Source organism: Geotrypetes seraphini, chromosome 6, assembly GCF_902459505.1.
Source record: "Geotrypetes seraphini chromosome 6, aGeoSer1.1, whole genome shotgun sequence".
Lineage (NCBI taxonomy): Eukaryota > Metazoa > Chordata > Amphibia > Gymnophiona > Dermophiidae > Geotrypetes > Geotrypetes seraphini.
In genome coordinates, this window is record NC_047089.1 from 61,649,729 (window position 1) to 61,672,065 (window position 22,337).

The 22,337-nt window shown below is 42.3% G+C and overlaps 1 protein-coding gene across 1 annotated transcript in view; it reads left to right on the forward strand.

Moving 5' to 3' along the window:
* KPNA3 (karyopherin subunit alpha 3) overlaps positions 1–3,438 on the forward strand; it is a 251,650-nt gene extending 248,212 nt beyond the window's left edge. Inside the window, exon 16 of the mRNA XM_033950092.1 lies at positions 700–3,438. Within this exon, the coding sequence (XP_033805983.1) occupies positions 700–798 (99 nt within the window). The 3' untranslated portion in view covers positions 799–3,438. The remainder of the gene's footprint in view (positions 1–699) is intronic.
* Positions 3,439–22,337: the final 18,899 nt, after the last annotated feature.

Genomic DNA, 22,337 nt, shown 5'->3' on the forward strand with positions numbered 1-22,337 from the left:
CCCACATCACATCATCGAAGCGGGCCAGCCTAGCAAAGGCCCCGAGGCTGTCTCATGAAACTGCGGCTAAACTACTGCTTAGGGGCAGCTCTGTGCCGAAGTTAAAAGCATACAGAGCTGCCGCTGCTGATTTGGAGGTGCGGAGACAAAGGCAGGAAGTTGCAAGTCAGCTGACGCCGACACCTTTTGTTGTGGTGGGGACCCGAATCATTAACAGACCAGCAAGATTTTTTTTGCGGACTGGCACCGGTCTGTGGACCGGCGGTTGAAGAACACTGATATAAGCTATGGTATTAGTTTATAGATATGATTTCTGATTGTGTGTCTGTTTTATTATATTTTTACAAAATTATGTATGTAAATTATGTAAACTGTTTAGTTTTAAATGGTATAGAAATTTTTTTAAATAAAAATAAATGTATTGACAAGGTGCCTTTGAAAATTCATTTGTCAGGACAGTGGTTTCCCAGTACATTTGGTATATTTTCTGTATCTCTTGATCTTACTACATTTGTTGATACTTAGGGATCTACTAGAAGTGCTGGCATCAGATGAAATTCCAAGTTAATGACCTTCTTATATTTTTCTACTTTACCTCAGTGCCCAGGTTTTTTTCATGCTTATTGGTTGGAATATGCCAAGTAATTACTACTGTGCCTTGTTATAGTGTTGTAAATATTTTTTTTCTCTTCTTTATAGATTGATGAAGACCCTAGCCTCATTCCTGAAGCCACCTCAGGAGATACTTATAATTTTGATGCACCAGCCAATCTGCAAACAAAAGAATTTAATTTTTAAATACAGTGCAATGCAGCTTCTATTCATCACCAGTATGAAATACCATCAGACAGCCACCAAGCAAAAACGGCCTCTTCGTTTGATGCTTCTAAAGCAAGCCATGTATCAATCACTTAGCTGTTGCCAAAAGTCACTATCACCTGGACTGTATATGCATGATTTCTTAAACTGTCTTAGAGTTATCTTACAAGTCCAACCTTTTGTTTTTGGTTTTGCCTTTTTCCTTCTGATCCCACATATTGAGAACCACAACTTGCAATTTTATTGAATATTCCATGGTGGTGGCACATCTGATTCCTACAGAGAGGCAGCTACTTTAAGAATGGTGCATTGTAAATCAAGACTTTTTGGTATGATGCATTTGCTTTTGGAAGATTTTGCAGGGCATGGTCTGATTTGAACCTCACACTCATCCTCCACAAACTCATTTTCCTGGATTTTATGTGGAAGAGTAATTGAAACAAAAATGCAAACCAAATGATTGATGAAACTGAAATAAAGGTTAAATTTGCCAGTTGAAACAATTAAGGCTAAAAACATACACCTATTTCATCTGATCTGTCATCAATATGTTCATTAATGGTCTTAGTTGGAAAATGAACTTTAGATTTGAACTGGTATTGCATTTTCCATTATACTTAATTTTTTGTAAGAACGGTAAGCTGTATTTGGCCACTCAGTTCAGCCTGTGTTTTCCTGCTGTTTGAACTATTCAAATGCTGCACATGGTATTTTACCTAAGCTACAAACCTATCTTTATGGATTTAAATGTCTGTGGAAGCTGAAAGCAAGAGTCCCTGAAATCTTGTATTTAAAATTTCAAAAAAAAAAAATTTAAAAAATTGATCAGTGGAATCTTGATTTCAGCTTTCAGTGGAATTGGTATATTTTGTTTTAAATTGATGGGTGGATATGGTTGAATTCTATTGGATTTAAACTGTGGAGCTTTCATGTTTACTGTAATTTAGTCTTAAACTATTTTTATTTGGTAACCAGTGCTCTTGATAATTGGCTGGCAACAAACCAGCAACTGTTTAGAAGCATCATCATAGCCTTATATTTCAAGTATTAGAATTTAATTCAGAACCTGTTTAAAACCTGGCAAAATATAAAATAACTACAAATGTGAGGCTACAGTTACCTAAACGGCTTTGTTAATCAGGTTTATGCTAAATAGATTGCATAATCTGATGTATAATCTGATGTAATGAGTTGGTATGGAGCAGAGCGTGATTGCATTAAGAACCTGGAAAGGGTCTGGCCCAGTTTCTTGCAGAAAGAGGTGTAAATGCCTGGGTTAGAAGGAATCATTTTGACTGTGATGCTGTCTTATAGTAACATGAACTGGTTTTGTTTGCCAGTGTTTACGGGATATAATATTTCCCAAATAAGTGATGTGAAGGGATAGGAAACTCTAAAATGTAATTATTAGATGTGGGGTATGTTTACTGTGATGACAAGGTGAACAGGTGCCATCAAAAAGCTTGTGGACTAAGGTTTCTTGATATTTTTTCCTCCCTGTTTCCTTAAATGAAACTTATAGCAGCTGTGCATTCATTGAAATAAGTATCTGCCATGGTGGAGCCACTTTAAAGAGTTTTGTCTTGTATCTTCAATGGATACAAGTGTGTGTTTAAAATGCAAGATTTTTACTTGCTGGAGAATCTGTTTTAATACAACAGTTTGGCCTCAAGATTATTTATAGGTTTTATAAATTTTAGAATAAATTTCTCTTTAAGGTGGCTCATACTTTTCAACTCTTGCATATGTACAATGCACAGTAGAGTTGAAGTTCATTGTGCCTTTTTGCTTTGCTCCCAAACTCACTAGTTTCACCTGATAACAGCATCTCATTTACAGAATAACATAAAATCTGGAAACTGCTAATTTAAAGTCAAAGCTAGGTAAGGTCACAAAGTGGTGTTTCCATTTTTTAAGAGATAAGAGGAAAACTTTTTTCTCAGAGGTTACTACCTTTCTGGTTTTGTTTTATTCTGTATTTCTTCAGCATTGACACTGTTCTGCCTATAGTCGCTTATCCTATAGATTGTATATATCTAGACAAACTGAAACACCACTTTATTCACTACTGCAAAGATGGACTAACCTTTTTGCCTTTCACCTTGGTAATACAGTGATAATGCATCAGTATGCAATGGTAAATTCACCAGCTTTGAAACTAATGAAGAGCAGTGCAGTGACTTCACTGAATTCTATCTGTTGTGACCTTATCAGGTGTTGGTTGAGATCCATAATTTCTTTAAGGAAAAGTATATTGCTGCACTTTTACGTTCTCAAAACAGTGTTTTTATTTTTTAATTACCAGTTAAAATAGACTAAAACATTGGAGAGGCATCTAAATGTGTTCCTAATTTTGTATATGGGCTTAGGTTTTGTAACCAATAAAAAAATAAGCTGCTATCAAATACTATAAAACATGCAAGGACTTATTTTTAAAGCAATAAGGCTATAGAGGCAAGTCTTATTACTACTTAAATTGTATTTGAAGAATGTTTTGCTGTCTCTGATAGTTTTTACTCTGTGGAAGTCTGTATAAAGCAGTCAATTTTAAAGTGACTAACAAAGCAATTTGTAAAATGTTTTTGGTTTTGAAAATATATATTGTGATGGTTTATAATACAGATATACAGATTTTATTCCTTTGAAGAAATAGATTAAAATGATTGAGTTCAACGCAGGCTGAAGCAAACTAAATAGAATGGGGCAGTAAATATGGGTTTATAGGTGTGTTTAGTGAAAAAACAGCTTTGTCTCTAGTTGAACCTCATGCTGGTGAAATTTTTTTTTTTTTTTTTTTAACGGGAAATAAGTATAAAGAGAGAAAATTTGAAAACATCTGGCTAATTTCCTACAAGCTTAGGAATGTCCTAAAGAGATTCTGTTCAGGGTATAAGCTTTTGCCTCTTTAAGAAGTGTGTGTATGCATGGCTGTTTAAGCATTTTACAGTTTACTTCAAATTTTATATACCACACTATGGGCATACTGGCATAGCAGTTTACAATAAAATTCAAATACTCTTATAGAAAGAAGAAATTAAAATAATAATAATAACAGCTTATATACCGCAATACCGTGAAGTTCTATGCGGTTTACAAAGATAAAAAATTACAACCTCCAAACAGGATATATATTCCATTTCTATTCAATTCTCTCATCTCCTGCTGCAGCTATATCAGGTGGTTTCAAAACTATCTCTGAACAGAAATGCATTAAGGCCTTTCCTCAAAGCTTAGTAAGATGTCACCATTCTCAAAACATGTGGCAAATTATTCCAGAGTAGGATTATGTGCACATTGACTTTGCTCTACTTAGAGATACACAACACGGAAATAAAGCAATAATTGACAATCAACTGCTTCCTAAGTCAGTTGTGGAGGCAATCAGAATTCATCAAATAAAACAAACCCAGAAACTCCATATGGTAGTTCACTAACCCCCTCTTCTATAAAACTGTGCTAGTGTTTTTTAGCGCAGAGAGCCACGCTGAATGGCACACGCTGCTTCTGATGCTCATTGAGTTCCTATGAGCATTGGGACCAGCGCGGGCCATTCATCGCAGTTCCCCATGCTAAAAACCGCTAGCACGGTTTCGTAGGCATGCTTCACTTTCTTTTTATACTAATGCATTGTTCTGCATACTAAGAAATAGTTTACTGCTAAGCCAGCTCTATCAGTTAAACTCTGTCAAGTTGAAAAGCTGGCTGTAATACTCAGATTTTAGTCTTAATTTTTATTCAGGATCAAGTAATTGTACAAAGCCAAAGTTATTCCAAATCATTCAGTAAAAAAAAGAACAAAAGTACACGTTCTTAACAAGCAATTCAAAATTAAATCAACAAAACTTGAAGCAGACATGACTGTATCCTTTTTTTGTTTTCCATAAATATCTGCTCACTAACCTGCCCTCTCATATCCAAGTTATCCCCAATCTTGTTGTTGTAACAGAAAAGAACAGACTACTAAAGTGCTAAACCAAATTAGTAAGGGGTCTTTACTTTTATAACTCCTTAACCAGACCTCCAAAAGCACCGCCCTAAATCCCTACCCCTTTGTACTGATGGGGGGCTAAAAATTCAAATCGTTCAACATCAAATTTCTCACTCTGAGAGAGGTTCTGAAGATAAGGGTTCCAGATGGTAATGAATCTCCTCTTCCATTTCAATGTGACAGTCTCATCTTTAGCTTCCACTAGCATCTGAATGGAATGGACTCCTCTAATGCCAGTAACGTTATGATGACAATACTACAATAAACATTTATGTCCCAAACCAAAAATCCCACAACATGAGGTCCTCCTAAATAAAACACCGAGGTGGTAATGTGGAATAAAGGTAACCAGAAGTTTGCTCAAATACTGCAATACCTTAGACCAGAACTGATTAAACCTGCGGACACAGCCATAGAGCATGAGAGAGGGTGCCTTCCAGTGTGTCACACTTCAGACACACTGCTGCGACCACCCTACTGCCTATACCTGAGAGAAGTACACTATCAATGATTCTAAACATATACACTCTCAAAGTCATGCCTATAACCACCCCAGGGATATACTTCAGTATTACCGGTAACCAATGACAGCAGAAATCAATCTTATACCCAGCTCCTCATTCCATTTAACTGCCATTAGTGTGGTTTTTGGGTGGTAATATATTCCATTAGGCCTTAAGTAATTGAGATATGGACATCTTAGTCAACTCTTATTCTTCAAAAAATGTTAACATATGGGAAAGGAGCACATAACAGAAAAATAATGAACCACCTGCATATTGTATACCCAAATTTGTCTGTGGCCCATATTGCAAGCTTCTGAGAGAGCCTGAAAAGGTACAATTGTCCCACACACATGTAAAAACTGTGCGATAGTACAAAAGCCCCTGTGTCTTCCATCACAGAAATACCTCTTGTCATACCTGGTATAAAATCCAAATTATCCCCTATAAGAAGAAATTCTGTGCAAGTTGGATTAAACTGTCAAACAGACATTAACTGATGCCAGAGCTCTCTCAGGGGACAAAGTAAATTACTAGTTTGATCCATAGGAGGAAGCCCACTCACCAGAAGCCTGCAGTAGTAATTTAAATGCAGATGATTAAAAAATTTCTTTTCTAAAGTGTAAGACGTATAATCATCCAACTGGATCCAACTACTTCAAATGCCTAAGTAGTTGCCTAATTATATATCCATATTTCTGGAGCCCTAATCCCCCCTGGCCCCAGTTATCCACTAATATGCTCACCGCTCATCACCAGATGAGCCCCAGGACCCAGTAGCTCAGGAAAACCGCCCTCCCAAGCTACCATCACAGCCAAAAACTGAAATATGGGCAGGTGGGTGGGAAAAGCCACCCTGAAAGACCCCGGAAGGAGTTGGGTCCTTCAAGGTCCCAGCTTTAACACCTCGCCCTCATGTCTGTCTTCCTCCCCACCACCAATCCACACCAGGCCCTTTGTCGGGAAAAAAACTCTACCCAATCCCTAATGTTTTCTCACCCTCTCCTAACTGCCTGTCTGATGGGCAACATGCAGGCCTCCCAGCCCCGTGTTAGACTTCGCCGTTCGAGACAAGGCTCTCGGGCTACTCTTTTAATAAATTTTGCAGAAATGGCTGGAGAACTTCTAAATGATTTAAATAATTCTGTTTTAGAGAATCTATGGAGCGGTAGCTAAATTACATAGACTTCCCCTGATGCAGCATATTTGTAGCGAAACAGGGCCTGTCGGGAGTCTTAATAGAGAAATTTTCCACGTTTGAAAGAAGATTAACGTGGTAATCCTAAGCAAACTATCTGGATTCTTGCATCACCTGGAGAATAGTGACCCTAAGAGATAAGTGTTTTTTTTGTGGACTCTAAATATTAGTCTCTTTAGTTCAGTATGTAGTGGAGTTTTTTGACCAGGGATGTTTTCTCCTATGCTGCTTTAAGTTGAGTACGGCAGACATAGTGACCTCTCTAAGAGGAAACAGGTCTTTTCTCCATATAACTACATATCCTTATCTCTTGTTTGTACTTCTCCATAGTAGTGGGTATTTATTGGAATATATTTTTGTGGTGTGTCTTATTAATATTCCACTTGCTATTATATATATTTTTTTTGTTAAATAATTCTCTGTCATGAATGGCTGTATACAGGACCTGCCACTTAAAAAAAAGTTTTGCACTGTTAATATAGTGTTAAAACATTTATAAATGTAGTGTTAGTCCTTTACAGATTTACATGATTTGGAATGTCTTAACACCTATAAATTCTTCATTTGGCTTAAGAAATCTAATTTCACACTGCTTCAGTTTTAATATCTATGAAACTATGAATAAGCCTAACAACCTTTATATTTTACTTTATAATGGGTAGAAAATGGAAAAACATACAATCATTCACAATTCAGATGTTCTGTGAAAGGTGTTTCCTTTTCAATTGGGAAAACAACTTATTAAAACAACTTAGGGAAAGCCACCACTTGCCCTGGAATCAGCAGCATGGAATATTATTACTCAGGTCTCTGTCAGACACTCATGACCCAGACCTGCCACTTCTAAAAACACAGGAAATCAGGATAGATAAACTCTTGATCTATCTCTGCATAGCTATTTCCATGATGCTATGTGAAGCTAGAAAAATCACAATATAATTTAGAATTTAACATCTCTATTAGGCATAAAAAATTCCTTAAACATGAAGAATAGAGGATGAAGCATTATAGATATATCTCAAAGCTCTCAATTATAAAACCATACCATCTAACACATCAATATTTAATTATTTTTAACCAAATGACCTCTACATTTTTTTCAATGTAGCAATTTTCTCTTACTAAAAGCAATGCAAAAGCACCAATTGCCCACCTTAAGCCTATAAAGGACAAACAAAAGTTTAAGAAAATCTTCCATTCCTTTCCCACTGCTGCAGCCAGAGAAAAAAGAATGCCAAAGAAAATTAGACCAATATTCTGCAACCTACTATCTTAATAAACCCCACCCCCAAATATACAATACAATCAATGTATTTAATATTATACTGTGAGAGAAAACCAAAAATCTAAAAATTATTCCAGGCAGATTTAAGACAAGAAGGTAAAAGTTATAAATGAAGCAGTACTATAACAATGCATCACTGTAATACCTCTGCTCAATAAATGTAAAAATTCAGAAACAAATTAGAAATAGTAACAGCAATTTCTTTCACAAAAGCCTATGGGGCTCATAATCAAAACAAAAATACATTTAAAAACCCACCTTAATCGGCACTTGGACGATCAAAAGACAGGTCATACAAGTTCCGATAATCAAAACTGGTTTTAGAATTTAGATGTATATAAAAGCAGCTTAGGCCTTTACAGTGCTGCTATGTGCCCAGAGTGAGAAGGGGTGTTTTTCTAGGAGTGGTTAGGGCGGAATGTGGGCTGAGCTATACTTAATTGTCCTGCAGCGATAATTGAGTTAACAAGACTGCCTAGATGGAACTTATACTAGAGAATGACACGGTGACGGTTTACCCGCGGCCACCGCATTTAAGCCGCGGGTCACCGCCAAAAACGGGGAAGAAAACTAGCAGTCGCTGCAGTGACGGGGACAAGGCCATTCACCGACCGCGGAAACGGTGAACAGGTTTGTCCCCGCGGGCCAATGTACCCCCTTCTAGGAACCGCTACTACGGCTGCAAGTCTCCCCTCCCCCCAGCGATCACGGCAGGAGGGCACCCAACCCCTCCTGTAGACCCCCCCAACGGCCCTCCCGACAATCGCAGCAGAAGGGTACCCAACCCCTCCTGCCGGTCCTCCCAATGGCCTCCCCTAAGATCGCCGGCAGGAGGGTACCCAACCCCTCCTGCTGGACCCCCCCCCAGCGAACCCTCCCACCCCGGAACCCCCTTAGTCTTACTTTCCAAGTTGGACCGGACAGCTCCTCGCTCGTCTGACCAGCAGGCCTGCCTCCGTCCAAATGAGGCGGGCCCGCCCCTCCCCTCCCCTGACTAACCCACAGGATCCTAGGGCCTGATTGGCCCAAGCACCTAAGGCCCCTCCTATAGCGGGAGTGGCTTTAGGTGCCTAGACCAATCAGGCCCTAGGATCCTGTGGGTTGGGCAGGGTAGGGGCGGGCCCGCCTCATTTGGACGGAGGCAGGCCTGCTGGTCAGACGAGCGAGGAGCTGTCCGGTCCAACTTGGAAAGTAAGACTAAGGGGGTTCCAGGGTGGGAGGGTTCGTTGGGGGGGGGTCCAGCAGGAGGGGTTGGGTACCCTTCTGCTGCGATTGTCGGGAGGGCCGTTGGGGGGGTCTACAGGAGGGGTTGGGTGCCCTCCTGCCGTGATCGCTGGGGGGAGGGGAGACTTGCAGCCGTAGCCGCGGTCACTATGCTAATCACGGCAGGGAGATCTTTGCCGCGATTAGGTACAGCGGCCGCGTCTACTTACTATATAGGCTAACATTGTAAGCATTTAAAGTACATGTCGTGTTTGTTTTTGCATTGCTAGCCCCAGGGGTGGTGGAAGATTAGTGATTGAAAAACTGTATGAAAATTAACTATTTTAAATTTAGTGATCAAAATGTGTCAGTTTTGAGAATTTATATTAATTAATTTTTTCTCTGCGTGTTTTGTTTTTGTATAGTTATTAACTAATATTTAACTAAGTTTTAAAGTTTTAAAGAATGTTTCCTTTATACGTAAATAAAGAAAAGTTAATGGGATTGCAGTGGCGGTGACGGGGCGGTGAATGGGGTGGCAGTGGCGGTGACGGGGCGGTGAAGAGGATGGTGAGACGGGGACGGGGCGGTGACGGGGATGGTGAGACGGGGACGGGGCGGTGACGGGGATGGTAGGACGGGGCGGTGACGGGGACCAATTTTTTCACCGTGTCATTCTCTAACTTATACGTAGTGACTTAGGCGATCTATAAACAGGTCTAAGTGCCCAGAAGGTATCCAAAGTGACCAGATAACAACTGCAGGGACAAAGTACAGACCCACACACACTCCCCCAGTTATCACTGCCCCCCCAATACAAATCGGATTAAAAATGTTCATACCTGGGGGGCACGTGATGGCTGGTTCCTGAACGGATGTCTGAGTGCTCCCTTCTTGCTTACCACCTTATTTTCCTGCTCTAGCCCTGACTAATCTGCACTTAAATGAGCTTATTGTGTTCGGTTCTGGTCCTGACCTGTGCTGGTGATTTTGGCTGGGCTCCGTTCATGGGACAGCAGATTATGCCGATAAAGATGCCCAAATCCTGCTTTCCGTACTAAGATAGCGACCAAGTAAACCGAGGAGTCTACTCCAGGATCTTCGGAGGATATTCTGCAGGTCTCCATGCGCAACATGTCGCAGCTCTTAGATGACAAGCTAGCCAAACTACCTCCATGGAAGAGGTGAAAATGCTCTGGCGGGCCACACGACGCAAATCCAACATCTAGAAGAACGTGTGTCTCTGCACAGGAGGACTACGAAGCTTACATCAGAGGGGAGACTTCGAGCAGCAGAGAAACAGATTAGAACGCTGATTGATTGGGTCGAAGACCATAAAAATCGGAGTCGCCGAAAGAATATTCGAATAGTAAGCTTACTGGAAAGTGTGTCGGATGATGCTCTGCTGCAGGTTGTGGACATGTGGCTACCTCAGGCTCTTGGTTTGCCGGGAAACGCAGGCCCAGTGGTGGTGGAGAGGGTACACTGAGTGGGGCCCAGTGGTGATGGAGAGGGTACACTGAGTGGGGCTTTGCGAGAGAGGGTGATTCTTGCCCAGTTCCATAATTACACGTTCAAAGCCAAGTTGCTGGACTTGTGCAAAAACCCCTGCTATCTAGACCATTCTGGGGCTCGGATCCTCTTGTTCCAAGATTTCTCCCAGAAAGTGGCTGAACAACGGCGCAACATGACCTCTTGGTGCTCTCAACTATTCACTAAGGGGATAAAGTTCACCCTGCAATACCGTGCAAAGGTACGTGTTACAGACAACAACCGCACCTTTACTGCCACTAAGCCGGAGAAGCTCCAGAGCTTCTTGGAGTCCCTTCCCCTGGTTCCTTGACGTGGGGGCAACAGCAATGGTCCAGTAATGAGGTATGACTATTACAGATGTTATCTTTATCAACTACTGGAGACTACCATTATATATTTGTTTGCTGGATGAGCTGGAGACTTGTTCCCACCTGTTTTTGCCTGCACTGGGGCTCATCCAACCATTTTTTTTTATTTTTTTTTTAATCTTTTTCTTTTGTGACTCTGACTACCTGGAACTTCGGGGGATGACCCCTGGTGAGAGAACTACTTCTGCTATCACTGCCAGGACTTGGGGCTAGGTTGTGTTGGAGGGCTTTTCCATAGTTCGGCCCCTTGACTGCTGCTGCGGGGGCAGGACCTCGCCTTTGGTGGCACTTTTTTCTTTTTCCTTGTGTTTTGAGATGCCCAACCCTCATATTCAGCGGTTTGGTGTGGGACATTTGTTTACCTGGTGATTGTCAGTTTGTGTTTTCTTTTTCTTTTGTGTTTAGGGGTTTTACCTGTACTTGGTATAAAAGAGTGGCAGGTGGGGGAAGGAGGTATGAGTGTTTCTGCATGGGAGTTTTGAGAGTGCTTAGGTTTGCTTGTGTCTGGTTGGGGATCTTCTGCAGGAAGATGGCACAGGGGGATGGGGCAGGTCAGAGCTGGGTGTGGGTTTGGTAGAGGGAGTAGGGAGAGGGAGACTGGACAGAAACTTTTGGGGTTTAGGGTTTGTCGGGATTTTCCTCGGCTTAGAGCAGATTGTAGCCATGTCCGGGGGAGGGGGGGTCCAGCTGGGAGACCCAACCTTGATATTTTTTCTGTTGATATCATCTTCAGCCTCTATTTTACTGGCAGGCTGGGAATGGCTGATACTATTCATATTGCCTCCCTAAATGTGAATGGGCTGCATTCTCCTGCAAGTGCTCGAAGGTGCTTGCCTACTGCAGGAAATTAAAGGTTGATAATCTTACTATTGCAGGAGACGCATCTCCGACAAATTGAACACCTTAAGTTGAGAGTGAGCTGGGTGGGGAAGATGGTGTACTCCTCTTTCACTGCCCGGCAGCAGGGTGTGGCCCTGTTGTTCCACAAGAGGTTGTCCTGTATGACCCACAAGACGTTCCAGGACTCAGAGGACAGGTATGTGGTGTGGTGGGGAGAGATAATGGGGAGGAAACTTGCTGTGTGCTCTAGCTATGCCCCCAACTTGTATTCCCATCAATTCTTTTCCACTTTGCTGGTTAAACTGAGTGGCAGTCATGATTATCAAACCATAGTTGGGGGGTCTTTAATATCACCGACCCCACAGTTGATTGTAGCCCCCCTAAGCATAGATCTAAAGGGACTGGGGAGAAGGGAGTGAATTTCCTTATGCACGAACTTGAATTGCTTGATATTTGGTGGGTATTTCATCCAGAAGAACATAATTTTACCCCTTTCTCATACGTGCACAAGGTCCATGCCTGTTTGGATTCCCTATTGGTAGCTCAGTCTCTACTATCTCAGATTCATGGCGCTGATATTGAGGATGAAGTCTCCGACCATGGTCTGGTCTGGGTGGACTTGGGACTGGCGAAGGGCCCTACTACCAGGGCCTGGAAAATGAATCCCACGCTTTACTTAGAGAAGGAATTTCATGTTTTCCTCCAAGATCCCTGGACCCAATTTCTATGTTAGAACCCTTCTGAGGGCATCTTGCTAGTGACCTAGTGGGAGGCTGCCAAAGCTGTACTGAGGGGTAGAATCATCAAATATTTGCTGCGCTGATCTCCCTCTCCCAGCAATTGCAGTCTTTGCACAAATCATACCTAAGGTGCCCAATACATAGTATTCACCTCCAGTGTGTTCAAGTACAGAAGCGGATCAATGAGATCTTAGACCAATGGGCCCAAAGCGATATCCTGCTAAACTAAAACTAAACTAAACCTTAAGTTTGTATACCATATCATCTCCATAAAGATAGAGCTCGGCACGGTTTACAGGTAAATTCAATAAATGAGGGAAGGACATAATAAGAAATTAGAGGTTATGAAGAGGATAGCTAGCTTTACATTTTAAATAAATAGCTTTATGTTTTGGAGAAAAGCCAGGTTTTCAGATCCTTTCAGAATAATTGGAATGAGCCTAGGTTCAGCAGCGGGACAGGGAGGTTATTCCAAATCTCAGTGAATTTGAAGAAAATGGATTTCCGTAATTTACCTGCATACATGACGCCTTTTAATAAGGGGAAAGATAGTTTGAGTTTGTGGGCGGATCTGGTAGTGTCAGGTCTCAAAGAATTCCAGGATAGTGGAATTAGGGGAGGAAGAATGCCATGTAGGATCTTGAATATTAGGCAGGTACATTTAAAGTGAATCCTAGAAATCACCAGAAGCCAGTGAAGTTTTGACAGAAGCAGGGAAACATGGTCAAATTTGCTTTTTGCAAAGATCAACCTAGCCACAGTGTTCTGGATCCGCTGAAGTCTTTGAAGATTTTTATTGGTTAGACTTAGATGGAATTATAATAGTCCAATCTGGAAAGAATGATTGTACAAGAACAGCAAAATGTTGGTGAAAGCAGGATCTCACTTCCCTCAACATGTGAAGACTCGACAAACATTTTTTTACCAGAGAGTTGAGATGATCATTAAAGGAAAGTGTAGAGTCAATAATGATGCCCAAAACTTTGCTTGAGAATTCGATCTGCAATGTGGGACCAGAAGGTAGTGGAATGAGCGTGGGTAGCTGATCTAATTTTGGGCCAAGCCAGAGTTGTTTTGTTTTGGACTCATTCAGCTTCATTTGTACAGAGAAGGCCCAGGATTGGAGTTTTGTTATGCAAGCTGTTATATTTTCGGTGAGGTTAGTGAGGTTCGAATCTATCTCGAAGGACAAGGATGTCATCTGCATACGTAAATAGAATTTCAAAGGGAGATAGATGGAAGAATTTCAAAGAAGACATATAAATGTTGAAAAGAATAGGGAACAGAGGTGATCCCTGGGGAACACCACATAGTGGACTCCAATTCATGTTAACAGTGTAAGAGCAGGATCATAAAAATTTCGAGAACCAGTTTAAGACTGTGGAATTAATGCCTATCTCAGAAAGTTGGTAAATTAGGATATCGTGGTGGACAACATCAAAGGCCGCAGATAGATCGAATTGTAGTAGGATAGCAAACTTATTACGAGATTGAAGTTGTTGGATCTTTGAGATTAAAGAGGCCAGCAGGGATTCAGTGCTGAAATTGGGTCTAAAGCCATATTGGCAAGGTAATAGAATGGAGAATCTCTCTAAGTAAGATGAGAGCTGAGTGGATATAATAGCCTCAAGCATTTTGGTCAGGAGAGGAATATTTACTATAGGACGAAAGCTGGAAGGGGAGGATGGGTCTAGATCAGCTTTTTTCAGAAGTGGGGTCAGGGCAATGTGTCCCATTTGTACGGAAAATAGGCCAGATGGTAAGACTGAGTTGATAAGTCTGGTGAGAGGTGAAATAGCCTGCGTGGGAATTTTCTCGTAAAGGTCCAGGGCACATTTGCAGGGATCTTAATTTGTGGCACAGTTTAGAGACCTGGGCTTCGGATACATGCTCAAAGACTGTCCAGGATCTGTCTACTGGGATAGGGATAGTGTCGCTGGGCACCAGAGAATTGTAAGTGACTGTTGATGGAAAAGAACTTCTTATAGTAGCAACCTTTTTGTTGAAGAATTTTGCTATGTCTTCTGCTGCTAGAGAGGAGGGGAGAATAGAGGAGTCATTTTTAGAGGTTAAGGAGCGCCAGATGTTAAACAATGTGCTGCTCTGGTTATTGGTTATTTACCATAAAAATTCTTCCTTGCTTTTTTTAGTACTGTATTGTAGAACTTGATACTGTCCCTCCAGGAAGTCTATCTGCGGGGGATTTTGATTTTTTCCATTTATACTCAAGTAAACGGCATTTCTGCTTTAGTTCTCTGTGGTACGGAAGATACCACGGGGCCTTGCGGGAGTGGGAGACCATTTTAGTAGATAGAGGGGCAAGAGAGCAGTATGTAGACTCTGAGTGGTTTACCCAGTTGTGCCAGTTGGTTTCTGGGGTATCAGGTTTGGGACAAAAGGAAAACTGGTTGAGAAATTGGGTCCAGAACTGTAACAGCTCTATAAATACTGCCTACATTGTTGGGGTAATCGGTCAGGTAAGCTTCTTGCGTGTCTCATTAAACCTAAATCTTCTAAGCAATTCAAAATCCACGATGAGAGCTCCCATGATAGCCCCTTCTGCCGTCCAGGCAACCTTTTTTGACTTTTATCAATCGCTTTACGATGCCAGTACCTGTAATGTTCAGTACCTGTTTTTTCAGAATCTCTTGCTTCCATCGCTGTCCCCTGAACAAACAGATGCTTTAAACCAGTGGTTGCAAACTCAAACCCTTTGCAGGGCCACATTTTGGATTTGTAGGACCTCAGAAAAAAATAGTTAATGTCTTATTAAAGAAATGACAATTTTGCATGAGGTAAAACTCTTTATAAATCTTTCCTTTTGGCTAAGTCTTAATAATAATATTGTAATTTATAGCTAAAGAGACATATGATCAAGAAACTGTTCTATTTTACTTTTGTGATTATGATAAACATACCGAGGGCCTCAAAATAGTACCTGGTGGGCTGCATGTGGCCCCCGGGCTGCAAGTTTGAGACCACTGTTTTAAACCGACCGGTACAGGGAGTACAGATCCAGCAGGCACTGAAGAGACTCAAGCTGGCAAAGGTGCCAGGCCCAGATGGATTGGGCTAGGAATTATATAAAATTCTGGGGTACTGCATGATTGGGCCCGTCCAGGACCTTTGTGGAGCCCTGTGCACACCTGGTCAGGATGTGGGGCGTTTGACACATGCTACGATAGTGGTTCTTCCGAAGCCTGTCCGGGATCCTGAGCTTGTGGGCTCCTATTGCCTCATTTCCCTTTTAAATCAAGACATTAAGATTTTTGCAAGTATCCTGGCCACTAGGCTAAGTAAAGTTCTTCCCACTTTGATACACCCAGATCAAACAGGGTTTGTCCCCCAGTCGCTTTGCTTCTACCAACGTGTTACAGGCTTTGCAGGTCTTACAGGCAGGGAGTGCGGTTCCTGGCGAAGCGATTATTGCTAGTTTAGATGCTAAGAAAGCATTTGATAAGATTCTTTGGGACCACCTGTTTTGGCTTTTGCTGCAGGTTGGTATTTTGGGTGCTTTTTTTAGCTGGGATTTGTTCTCTTTATAGGGCCCTGACAGCACAAATCTTGGTTAATGGTGACTTCACCTCTCTTTCTTCCTTCCATTGGGGTACTTCGCAGGGGTGTCTCTCCTCTCCCATGCTGTTTGTGTTGGCTTTAGAGCTTTTGGCTTGCAAGATCTGTCAGTTTGTACACCCCTGCAAACCATCAAAGTTAACCTTTTTGACGATGATGTGCTTATTTTTCTCAACTCCGTTGGCCATGATGTCACTAATCCAGGAGTTCAGCTCCTTTTCGGGGTTGCGTATCGATTTTGATAAATCGGAGGCAAAGGCGGTTTCTTTTTCGGGAGGCAGACAGCCCCTGCCTTCCTGTCAATTTAAGTGGCCGACTGGCTGTCTTAAGTACTTAGGTGTCCATTTGCACAAAGACCCTATTGTTCTTTACCACAAAAATGTTCTTGACAAGCTGGCTCATATTAAGCAGCTGTGCCAGTGCTTGGAGGGAGCTACCGATATCGTTCTTGGGTCGTGTTGCTCTGACAAAAATGGTCCTTTTATCAAAAGTGCTTTATCCCTTATAGATGCTGCCTCTTTAGGTATGGCGTAGAGATGTTGAGGTGTATTGGAGCATTATCTCTTCTTTCCTTTGGTGTGGTCGCAGAGCTCAAATTGATATCACAAATTAATACACGACAGGACGCGAGGTGGGGTTCATTTGCCGGACCTGCGGCTCTATAATGTGGCGGCGTTGCTGTGGTGGCTTCATGAGCTTTATACTGGTCATTACAAATTTGCTTCTTCTCACATGTGGTGCACTTTTCACTTGGAGGCGCATGTCCGGGATCCACGGGATCCGCCTCACCCCAATACTTTGTGCTTTGAAACGAGCTTGGGAGTGGTGGCGGAGTTCCATGGGTAGTGCTATTGGTAGTGCTTTGTTGAATTGGTTGGTAACCCAGCTTTTCCGGGTCGTATTTCAAGCATTGGCAGAGATTGGGGTGTCGGTTCATCAGCCAGTTGATCCAGGTGGATAGTGGAGCCCCCCCTTTATTTTTCGGCCTGTCAGACAGCGTGGAAAGTGCTTTCCACTCATTCACTTACCTACGGGCTCACCACTATGTCTTGTCTTTGACTCAGGAGTCTGGTTCTTGCCCTACCTTCACAGAGCTGGATAATCTCTTCATGTGTACTCCTGCTTCTCACAACCTGCTATCAGTATGGTACACAATGGGATGAGAGACACACCCCATATCTTCTTTCTATGCTTTGGCGTCCCTTTGGGGGACAGTGCTGGAAGAGGAGACTCCACCCATGATCTTGCTCTGGGCTTTCCTTTAGCAGCCTCCCTGAGTCCTAATGCCACCCTCCAGGAGCTCCACCATGCTTATAGCAGTAGACTCTGGGGCAAATAGATGGGTTTGTGGGACAATGTTAGCTGTCCTAAATGCATGATGAGTAGGGGAACTTTATTACATCATTTCTTGGAGTGCCCTACCCTGACTCCCTTATGGAATGGGGTGTTTCAAGTGTTGGGGAAGGTGATGGATAGTCCTTGCGAATGGTCTTAAATGATACTAATGCTAGGTCTTATCTCTGAACTGGAACAGCAGGGCTATCAAGCAGCTGAATGCCGCTTTCTCATGGTGGGCATTTTACTGGCTAAAAAAGCTATATTACAAGTGTGGATGGCCGCAGAATCGCCGAGTCTGCCCATGTGGACCAATAGTATGTTAGAAATGACAGCCTGGAATGTATTCGTTGCTCACAAGGGGGGCTACCTCCAAATGTTTCCCTCTGGCAGAAGTTTAGGACTCTATACTGTCTCCTCCAAAGCTGCTGTAGGGGTGGAAGGGGGTAAGGGGGATGATAGGAGGGGTGGGTGGGGGTTGCGGGTGAAAAATGGAAAACACGGGCTTAACTTAGGGCAGGTACTGACTGTTTCCTGGATGTTGGGTTCTTTCTTGTTTAAGTATTTGTTGTTGTGTTCACACGGCATTTGCTGATTTGCTGTTATGACTTTTGCTTGTACCTTGTTTCAAGTTTGCCTTTAAATAAAATAAAACAAAAAACGTATATATCTGCCTCCAGAACATCAGCACCTGGTATAGGAAAGTTGGGTGTGAGGATCCTTCAGACAGAAAAAATATTTTCTTCGTACCTGGGGTTTATATGTGGATTCTCTGCCCCATAGAGCCCGTAGTCTTGTTTTGAACGCCTTGTAAATTGGTAATTCCCTAGCCAGGTGTTGGAACCTCCTTCTTCCTGGTGTCCATCTCCTTTCTCTGGCATGTACCCCCCCACACACTCCTTTTTTTTTTTTTTTTCTTTTTCTCTCCCTTTACTTTTATTGCTTTATGGTCTTTGGTAATGCTTCATGGGAACCATTTCTTTTTCTTTTCTGTTTGATACTTTCTTGGGAGGGTGAGGGGTGGGGGTTGGGGTCCTTGGGGCCCATAAGAGTTCAGGGCCCTGAACAGCAGTGTTTGTATCCTTACTATGTAGTTGGGTTGGGGATGCTTGTGTACTATTGTCTTTTTTTTTTTTTTTTTTTTTTTTTTTACTGCAATGATACTGTTTTTACTTGGACCTTTCCATCTGCTTTGTATTTCTGATTAGTCTTTGGTGAACTGTTCTATATTTCTTGTTTCAGCATTTCACATCAACCAGGAAGTCAAGCTACCAGCCTTTCAACCTACGGGTTCTAAAGAAAGACAAAGCTTTAAAGCTGCTGGATGTCTGCAGCATTAAAATGGAAGAGACTGAGTTTCTTCTATTGGGCCTGCTATTTATCCTAACCAAAGAGTCAACCTGAGGCAGACCAACCTTCAAAGCCACAAATTCATTGTGGATTCGGACAGCAATCTCCTTTATCTACACTGTCTGCAGCAAACAACCATCAGTGTTGTTGAAAGCACATTTGACCAGAGGAGTAGCCAGCTTAGAGGAATTGAAAGTGATACGTCCAGAGGAGATATGTAGATCTGCAACATGGTCTTCCCTATACACTTTTACTAAATGCTGTAGGTTGGATGTGACAGCGCACAAGGATTTCACTTTTGGATCCTCAGTATTGAAAGCAGGCTTATCTCCCACCTGGGACTTCAGGGACTGCATCTGTAAGGTTCTTATGGCACTGCAAAAAGAAATTAGGTTCTTACCTTGATATCTTGTCCAGTAGATAGGCATGGTATGCTGAAACCCCCTTTCCCCTGATAATTTCTGATGTGCCTGTTTCTACCTTTTATGCTTAATGGTCCTCTCCATAGCTAAGAATTCTCTGCTAGTCAGACTATAGGTTCAAAATCAGTTTGTAAATAGAATCTCAAGAGATAATTGAGCTCCACTAACATTCAAGCTGTTCCTTTTATTTGATGTGTTATACTCTTCAGTGGTAATGTTCGTTAATTTATATATTACAGTTTCATTATTGGCTGTTATGTTATATGAGCAGTATCCGTATATAAACTGCTTTAATTGTACCACAGAAAGGTGGTATATGAAATCCACTACCCTATGGCTCCACCCCAAAATTTGTTTTCTGGTATACGTATGCTTGATTGTCAGACTTTTGTGCCCAAATCTCAATTCAATCATGGTCAAAAACTTCTATTCATTCTAGAGATTGGATTATACCAGGGGTAGGGAACTCCGGTCCTTGAGAGCTGTATTCCAGTTGGGTTTTCAGGATTTCCCTAATGAATATGCATGAGATCTATTAGCATGCACTGCTTTCAATGCATATTCATTGGGGAAATCCTGAAAACCCGACTGGAATACGGCTCTCGAGGACCGGAGTTCCCTACCCCTGGGTTATACAGTACTGCAGAATTATATTCATTGGTGCAGTCTGTCCCCTCCTATTCAAAATATAAGAAGTGAAGTGATATACCATATATACTTGAATATAAACTGAGATTGATGGGCCAAAAATGGGGGTCATATCCAAATTTAAGCCTACTGGGTTGTGGGGAATGGAGTCGGGGACAGGGATGACATGTAAGGCAGACAGCTGCTTCCTTACAGTGGCTGCCACGGCAAGCCTCCATGCTGTTTGCTGGCCACCGGGAGGAGGGGGGAATGAGGACCCGGACACTTCATGAGGCCTTTCCTTTTGCCAAATTGCTAAAGGCTCTGCTGGTCTTGATCCTGACCCAAAACTCTTTTGGAAGAAGTAAAGGGTAAAAGGTGATGGGGGGAGGTCTTGTATGTAGGTGGAGGGAGGGTTAGAGGAATGAGGGAAGGCGATATGCTGGATGGAGGGGGGCAAGACAGTAGAAACTGGTTAGAAGAGTGAAAATGAGGGAAGAGTTAGCAAAAAACCTGGAGAAATAGAAACGGATGCAGAAAAATAAATGGAGGAAAACTGAAAGGAAAAGGTTAAAGTCGCAGATGGATGTAGGAGAGGAAGTGAAGACAGGAATAAGAGAAGAGACAGACTGCACGATTTTAGCAAAGGCAGATCGTGTTTGACGAACTTGCTGCACTTCTTTGAGGGAGTAAACAGACAGATAGACAAGGGCGATCCAGTTGACATTGTATATCTGGATTTTCAGAAGGCGTTCGACAAGGTTCCGCATGAACGACTACTTGGGAAAATTGCAAGCCATGGAATTGAGGGTGAAGTACATGGATTAAAAACTGGCTGGAGCATAGGAAACGGAGAGTTGGGGTAAATGGACAATACTCGGACTGGAAGAGCGTCACCAATGGGGTGCCGCAGGGCTCTGTACTTGGACCCGTGCTCTTTAACATCTTTATAAATGATCTGGACATAGGTACGACGAGCGAGGTGATTAAATTTGCGGATGATACGAAGTTATTCAGAGTAGTTAAGACGCAGGGGGATTGCGAAGATCTGCAACGTGACATAATCAAGCTCGAGGAATGGGCATCGGCATGGCAGATGAGGTTCAACGTGGATAAGTGTAAAGTGATGCATGTCGGTAACAAAAATCTCATGCACGAATACAGGATGTCCGGGGCGGTACTTGGAGAGACCTCCCAGGAAAGGGACTTGGGAGTTCTGATCAACAAGTCGATGAAGCCGTCCACACAATGTGCAGCGGCAGCAAAAAGGGCAAACAGAATGCTAGGAATGATAAAGAAGGGGATCACGAACAGATCAGAGAAGGTTATACCGCTGTACCGGGCCATGGTACGCCCTCACCTGGAGTACTGCGTCCAGCACTGGTCGCCGTACCTGAAGAAGTACATGGTACTACTCAAAAGGGTCCAGAGAAGAGCGACTAAGATGGTTAAGGGGCTGGAGGAGCTGCCGTACAGCGAAAGATTAGAGAAACTGGGCCTGTTCTCTCTCGAACAGAGGAGATTGAGAGGGGACATGATCGAAACATTCAAGGTACTGAAGGGGATAGACTTAGTAGATAAGGATAGGTTGTTCACCCTCTCCAAGGTAGGGAGAACAAGAGGGCACTCTCTAAAGTTGAAAGGGGATAGATTCCGTACAAACGTAAGGAAGTTCTTCTTCACCCAGAGAGTGGTAGAAAACTGGAACACCCTTCCAGAGGCTGTTATAGGGGAAACACCCTCCAAGGATTCAAGACAAAGTTAGACAAGTTTCTGTTGAACAAGAAAGTGCACTGGTAGGGGTAGTCTCAGTTAGGGTGCTGGTCTTAGACCAGAGGGCCGCCGCGTGAGCAGACTGCTGGGCATGATGGACCACTAGTCTGACTCAGCAGTGGCATTTCTTATGTTCTTATGCAGACCCTGGAAAGAAAATTAAGAAGAAACAGAAGAAAGCAACTGGGATAAACATGAATAAAATGATCAGACAACAAAGGTAGAATACTTTTATTTTTAATTTTATAAACAGAAAATGCAGTTTTACTGTAAATTTACACTGCTCTCTTTTTATGTTCCAAAGTGTAGGGGTGCTGTTTCTCTTTCTCTGGTGTTGAACTGCATATGGCTTCTTGAGGTTTAAGTTTTTGTCTACATTTATTTAATGTTTGTGGTTGCTTGTAGTTGCATTTTCCTATGTCGGGGCCTTGATGTGAGTGTTAGCATTGGGCTATATGCATCCCAGATAATAAATGTTGGGTGACTTATGAGATAGCTGATGGAGAGGGAGGGTGAAGAGTCTTTATAGATTGGCTCACCATGATAACCCAATTTTCTAACTTCTGTTTATATTCAAGTCAACCTTTTTTTCCCCCTTTTTGGAAGGAAAAAAAGGATACTTTGGTTTATATTCTGATTGGTTTATATTCAAGTATAAACGGTAAGCAAGAAAAGTTAAGTGAAGAGAAGATAGTCCTGGTGATTCTACAGCGTGCCTGGATGTATATATAACAATTAGAGCATGGATTCTTTTTCCCCTTAGAGCAGTGTCTCTAAACT